General features: G+C 31.5%; 1 protein-coding gene across 2 annotated transcripts in view; it reads right to left on the reverse strand.

Annotated features, from left to right (window-relative positions):
• The window catches only part of LOC145305728 (glycine receptor subunit alpha-4-like), a 65,525-nt gene extending 62,145 nt beyond the window's left edge, over window positions 1-3,380 (reverse strand). Inside the window, exon 1 of one of the 2 annotated variants that reach the window (XM_080147467.1) lies at window positions 3,301-3,380. In XM_080147467.1, coding sequence (XP_080003593.1) covers window positions 3,301-3,359 — 59 coding nt within the window. In that variant the 5' untranslated portion in view covers window positions 3,360-3,380. Of the gene's footprint in view, window positions 1-1,770; window positions 1,820-3,300 lie in introns of those variants that run through there. The other variant, XM_080147468.1, reaches the window with a different exon arrangement.
• Window positions 3,381-7,521: the final 4,141 nt, after the last annotated feature.

The raw sequence follows: 7,521 nt of genomic DNA on the forward strand, positions 1-7,521 counted from the left end.
CACTAAAAATTACCCAAAACGAGTGAGAGTACTTTGGGGACAAGTGTAATTTACAGTACAATGTCCCCTCCCTCCCTGATTAGTTCTAAATAAGGACAAAATAGCTTTGTGCCTTCACCTCCCCATATTTTCAGAACTGCAAAGTATTGTGTATAGTCCCATTCGTGGCAACGCTTCTTAAGGGGTGTTTCGTCGAATTTTGACAGTACCTTTTGATAGGTTATTTTAGGTTAGGTTAGGTGATTGCCCCGTAAGGTTAGAGCCGCCGCAGTGGCTAGAAATAGGGGGAAAGCTGATGTGAAAATACGACGAAACGCCCCTGAAGAGGCGTTGCCATGAAAGGGACTATACCCATTTTCTTTTTTAAATAAGCAGAAGTGAAATGGAAGGGGCAATTTGTGTTTTTATAATAATATATGCAGTTGTGATTTTTTTTTTGGCAAAAATACTAAATAGCAAATAAATCATGAGGGTGTACTTTACAAGATCGACCTAGCTTTTTATTTTGTGGGGGTGTTAATCTTTTCAAAAATTAGTTTGGGGGGAAAGTAAAACACCCCTTTTCCCCATCCCCCCTTTGGACGTAATTGTTTCTTAATCATGAGAGTAAAGTACTTTTCTCGTATTCATTCGAATCCGGTGGATAGGAACCGGTTCTCATCCATACGAAAAAACTATGTCTAGCATCGTATTATATCCAGCTTTCTACGAATATAAAAATGTACAATCATAAAATTAAAACCAGTTTTTTTAGCCCGTGCCTACGGCACCTAGGGGCTAAAAAACTGGTTTTAATCTTATAATTGTACATTCTATATCCGCGGAAAGCCGTTTATAATACGATGCGAGAAATAATTTACTAATTTACTGTAGTAATAAATCTTATGTTGTGATGCATGTTGTGCGGTAGTGAATACACATTCAAAATACCAGCATTAATTAATCTTATTGGATTGTTTTATACAAATTAGGGCTAATAGTAATTATACAGATACTTTAGTATGCTTTTTAGCAGCGGTACTATTCTATAACTATTTTTGCCTTTTTATTTGTCTGTCTAACTGTTCAGATATTGGGAAAATAAGATTCATTTATATATAAATCTATAACACAATGATGTCAGGGCATCATCGACTTTCAAGGGGGTGCGATACCTTAACGCTCAGTGTATGATAAGTAACATCCAACTGACAACCAACCCTTTGATTGCAAGACCTTTGTGTGGAAATTCTAACTGTAAATGGTAGTGCGTTTCGCCTGTTTATTTGTCAGGGCATTCCCCCTAATCACTGTATTAGTTTTACGTGCCAGACATAGTATTAACGTCTCTAGAATGACGCGTCGTGGACCAGTCTCGAATACAAAACCTCCCTGACAGCAAGCAGTCATTCTAAAATCACAGACCAATTGTTGTCGAGTGTCAGAACTGAACAATCGGAATATAAAAGTCGATATAAAAGTAAATTTGTTGAAAACCTGCTTAAATACAGGATAATGTTTAAGAACATACTTACGTTTTTTGGACTTAATTTTAGAGATGCTTCTCTTTAAAAAGATTGAACTTTGTTGTCCTTAGAATCAGTATTCCAAAAAACAGATCAATCGGAATATTATATAAAATAAACAATCATTTGTTGTTATAAAAGTTAAAAATCAACATGCTTAAAATAGACATACGGACATTCTCTCATCAATTATAGTGTTGCTACGCCCGGACGGACGTACGAACCGACCCTAATTATAGAAAAACTTGTCTTTTAATATATTTACCTGAGAGTTACAGTGAAGAATATATTTAGATACAGAAATATTTAAAAAAATTGAAAACCTAGGTGTCAACATCTAAAAATGGTTTTAGCGCATTTTTCTCATTATAGTGAAGAATATATTTAGATACAGAAATATCAAAAATATATTTACTTGAGAGTTACAGTAAAGAATATATTTAGATACAGAAATATTAAAAATATATTTACCTGAGAGTTACAGTGAAGAATATATTTGATACAGAAATATTAAAAATAAATTTACCTGAGAGTTAAAGTGAAGAATATATTTAGATACAGAAATATTAAAAATATATTTACCTGAGAGTTACAGTGAAGAATATATTTAGATACAGAAATATTAAAAATATATTTACTTGAGAGTTACAGTGAAGAATATATTTAGATACAGAAATATTAAAAATATATTTACCTGAGAGTTACAGTGAAGAATATATTTAGATACAGAAATATTAAAAATATATTTACTTGAGAGTTACAGTGAAGAATATATTTAGTTATAGAAATATTAAAAATATATTTACCTGAGAGTTACAGTGAAGAATATATTTAGATACAGAAATATCAAAAATATATTTACCTGAGAGTTACAGTGAAGAATATATTTAGATACAGAAATATTAAAAATATATTTACCTGAGAGTTACAGTGAAGAATATATTTAGATACAGAAATATTAAAAATATATTTACCTGAGAGTTACAGTGAAGAATATATTTAGATACAGAAATATTTAAAAAAATTGAAAACCTAGGTGTCAACATCTAAAAATGGTTTTAGCGCATTTTTCTCATTATAGTGAAGAATATATTTAGATACAGAAATATCAAAAATATATTTACTTGAGAGTTACAGTAAAGAATATATTTAGATACAGAAATATTAAAAATATATTTACCTGAGAGTTACAGTGAAGAATATATTTGATACAGAAATATTAAAAATAAATTTACCTGAGAGTTAAAGTGAAGAATATATTTAGATACAGAAATATTAAAAATATATTTACCTGAGAGTTACAGTGAAGAATATATTTAGATACAGAAATATTAAAAATATATTTACTTGAGAGTTACAGTGAAGAATATATTTAGATACAGAAATATTAAAAATATATTTACCTGAGAGTTACAGTGAAGAATATATTTAAATACAGAAATATTAAAAATATATTTACTTGAGAGTTACAGTGAAGAATATATTTAGTTATAGAAATATTAAAAATATATTTACCTGAGAGTTACAGTGAAGAATATATTTAGATACAGAAATATCAAAAATATATTTACCTGAGAGTTACAGTGAAGAATATATTTAGATACAGAAATATTAAAAATATATTTACCTGAGAGTTTCAGTAAAGAATATATTTAGATACAGAAATATCAAAAATATATTTACCTGAGAGTTACAGTGAAGAATATATTTAGATACAGAAATATCAAAAATATATTTACCTGAGAGTTACAGTGAAGAATATATTTAGATACAGAAATATCAAAAATATATTTACCTGAGAGTTACAGTGAAGAATATATTTAGATACAGAAATATCCAAAAACTTTCTTTCATTTTTTCACGGCTAATGCATTTTGATCTGAAATGTTATTTGATTTATCAATATGCAACAAGGATGACAATATTCATGTGTGGTTAAGCTCAAATATACTAACATTTCTAGAATAATCAGAAGAATCAGCAAATAGTGCCTAATAAATGACGTCATACAATACAATTGACCAATGATAGGCCAGCATATATTTTACAATTGGTCAATAAATTGTATATTGTCCTATTATTGGTCATTTGTATTGTATGACGTCATTTTTTATTAGGCACTATTTGCTGCTTCTAATCGGAACAGCCAAACGTATTGATGGTAAGAATCAGTTAAAGAATAGTTGCCTATTGGTATTGGTATAAATATGCGAACAGTCCGACAAAAAGAGTCCTAAAATGTATGCTTTTTTGTCGAAGGAATCTTCTCTAAAAAATTGAAGTCCCAAACATGAATATGTTTATATTTACCACAGGAATCTTCATAACATCAAAAAATACAACATACGCTGATAACCATTTGAGAATATGTAGACCAACAGAGCAAGTTAATTAACGAGTAACTATACTACTCAAAGAAAAACAATAGTTATAGATAAGTACAATAATAGGATATGCCTGATAGGCATTTGGATGGTAAGATATCTATAATTCAAAGTAGAACGATGTTTGTCTGTCTGTCTGTCTGTTTGTCTGTCTGTTTGTTTGCCTGTCTGTCTGTTTGTTTGTAGCGAAGGATCTCGCTAACCGCTGAACCGATCGGGTTATCATTTACAGGGTAGCTCCTCATATGTCCCGGGAAGGTTTTTAACAATTTTCTTGAGGGGTGGGACATCCCCAACCCCCCTAAAAAATGAAAAATCCCCCTCCCCGAAAAACAAAAATTTTTCCTTGGAAACCAAGCACCTAGAGGCTAGGGGCGAAGCCGCTAATACATATCATAGAACAACTAAATATGAAACTGCTTATTATTTTCAACGGCTGATATTCTTAGTTAACAGCGGGGAGGGGAGGGAGGGGGGAGGAGACATTGGACTGTAAATTACACTAGTACCAAAAGATTTGTAAATACATTATCTTATTTGTTGGCCCAAAAACTTTGGGTACTTTTGTTGCATAATTGAATGGTTAGATCCAGATTATCAGTGTCCAAACTTTTCAACCTTTAATGTCAAGGTGTTATTTTAATCATTTAGTTTGTGCATCAATTTATCGACCATTGTCTTATCCTTTTATAACTATAAATTGGATAATGGTATAGAACGGAAGGAAGTGTAAAAAGACTTACGGATGGACTTACTTATAAGGTAGATTCATAGCTTATAGGATGCCTTTGATCTAATAACAAATTATTGATTACCAATAACAAATATGGATCAAGAAAAGAATAAAAGATTTGTTGTGCCTTACTTAAACCTATCTTTGGACCTAACCCCCTCCTCCCCTCCTTTGTCTTTTTATTTATTTTTTATTTACTGCAGGGCTCTTTTCACATATGATTAACCTAACCTAACCTAAATTTATAAATATGAGAATTAGTCGGTTTTTTCAACCAAATGAGCAAATTTTTTAGAAAATATTCCATTTATTTATAATAATTTTCATCTCTCTATAATCATGAATACTTTTGTATATTGATATCTACCTTAATCCCACTTATCCTATTGTCTTATTATAACAAGGATGACAACATCCATAAAAGCGAAGCTCTGAAACGATATGACAGACGAACATTAACTTTTGTTGAGTGTAAATATACAAAATATGAAAATATAAGGTTTGACAAAATTATACGTAAATTTGTTGCAAAACTTCTTAAATATAGAATTCTGTTTAAGGACATACTGACATCTTTAACACTTGATTATAGAGATGCTTCGCTCATAATATTGTACCTTATTGTAATAGGAATCAATAATCAAAAAATCAGATCAATCGGATGTTTTTATCACATAAAAAATTGTTATTAAAAAAGTAAAAAAATTAACATGTTTAAAATGGACGTACGGACATTCTGGTAACGATTATAGAGTTGCTACGCTTTCTAAATCGTACCTAACTACTACAGGAATCACAATGCAAAGTTTGAAATCGATAGGACAATTCTAACATGCCTAAATTAACGAATAAAAGCTAACTATCTCGGACGTACGGACGGACCGACCCTAATTATAGAAAAGCTTTGCTTTTAAAAATGTATACAATTCTCTCTGTTGCGCAATAGATAATTTAAGCTAGATGGTTGTTATCATGTTTAGGTTGAGATACGATCATAGGAAGGCATTGTTTAAGTTTAGCTTCATGTACAGGTGATTTCCCAAAAAGTACATGTCGAGTACTCAAACCAACACTTATTATCCTTATAATAAAGTAACAGGATGTCTGCTTGTTTGTATGTACCGAAGTATCTCGCTAACCGCTGAACCGATCGGGTTCCCCTTAGCAGGATAGCTTCTCATAGATCCTGGGAAGGTTTATAACTATTTTGGGGGAGGGTACCACCACCCACCCCCAGAGAAATAAACAAAAATAAGAAAATAAAAAAACGCCGCTCTGCGAAATTTTTGCAATTAGCTAAAAATACATATAACTAACAACATTTATCGGTAAAAAAATGTCTTTTTAGTAAATAGCTGATTTTAAAATTGATTGAAAAGAAACAATTTTACGTATCCATAGGGGCCTCTAGGAGCGTAGCCGCTAGTTGAAAATAAAGTGTTAAATTCTTTTCCTTTGCCTAACCACTGCGAGGAAGCCTTAACCCAACGGGGATATCAAGTACCCATTATAACCCTTCCTAACCTGACCTAAGTATTAAATAAATTGCCCCTCCGCCCCTTCTTGTTTTAAATTTCAACATAAGGGTTGAGGTTTATATTCCTAACAAGGCGCTTTGAGGGAAAACATCCATGTTGGATGTTTTATTTAATATCATACTGCAAGAATATTATAAAGTTCTAAAATATAGTATTTTTAATATTTGTAGTAAGTAAATACATATATTTTCATAAATATTTTTGATTAATAATGTTTATTTTGCAATTCTATTGTTGTAAATTGATAGGGAGAGTTGTTCATAAGAAAATTAGGTAAAAATGCTAAAAAAAATTTACATCAACAACTATGTCTTTTTTAAGCCATAAATTCAATGCTTATTTTAGGTTAGGTTAAGTAAAGTAAGTAAGCCCCGCAAGGACAGGTTGGGGTAGAGCACAGCAGGGTTAAAGAGGTTTATTCTCTTGAACTCCATTTTTTATTTTATTTTCATGAGTAAAAAAAACTTGGAACTATTTTTGTTGGGATGGTGGTGGTACCCTCTCTCAAACTAGTCATACACCTTACCAGGACCTATGAGAAGATACAATGAAAAGGAGAACCATATCGGTTCAGTGGTTAGCGCGAGATCCTTCGGTATAAACAGACAGACACAAAAACACACACAGTCATCGTGTTACTTTTATACATTTATGCATGTACAAGAATTTCCATTTCTCGTATTTATTCGAATCCGGTGGATAGGAACCGGTTCTCATCCATACGAAAAAACTATGTCTAGCATCGTATTATATCCAGTTTTCTACGAATATAGAAAAGTACTATCATAAGATTAAAACCAGTTTTTTTAGCCGCTGCCTTCGGCACCATAGGGCTAAAAAAACTAGTTTTAATCTCATAATTGTACATTCTATATCCGCGGAAAGCCGTTTATAATACGATACGAGAAATAACTATTCCCTGCGAACAATACGTGATGTTTGTTCATAATAAGAGCAATGTTGACTTAGCAAAATGTTTTCTTTCAATAAATAATAATAAGGAGCACGTATTAATTTCCTATAAATAGCCTAAACCCTGTCAAGCCTGTTGAATAAAGATAATTTTAAGGATATGAAATTTTATCCCGCATTCATTGTTTAGCTTCCATTTAAATCTATCTGTCTGTCTGTCTGTCTCTCTCTCTCTCTCTGTCTATCTGTCTGTCTATCTCACTCTCTCTCTCTGTCTCTCTGTCTCTCTCTCCCCCTCTCCTTTCTTTCTTTTTCTCTTTTTCCTTCTCTATCTCTCTCTCTGCGCTGCTATCAAACGTCATTATTAAGTCAAAGCTACACTAAATTAGGGCATTACGATTTTATCTTGCGAAAGTAATTTAAGAACTATAAATTCATAAAATTTAATT

This window comes from Acartia tonsa, chromosome 14, assembly GCF_053477335.1.
Source record: "Acartia tonsa isolate MP-2025a chromosome 14, ASM5347733v1, whole genome shotgun sequence".
Classification (NCBI taxonomy): Eukaryota; Metazoa; Arthropoda; class Copepoda; order Calanoida; family Acartiidae; genus Acartia; species Acartia tonsa.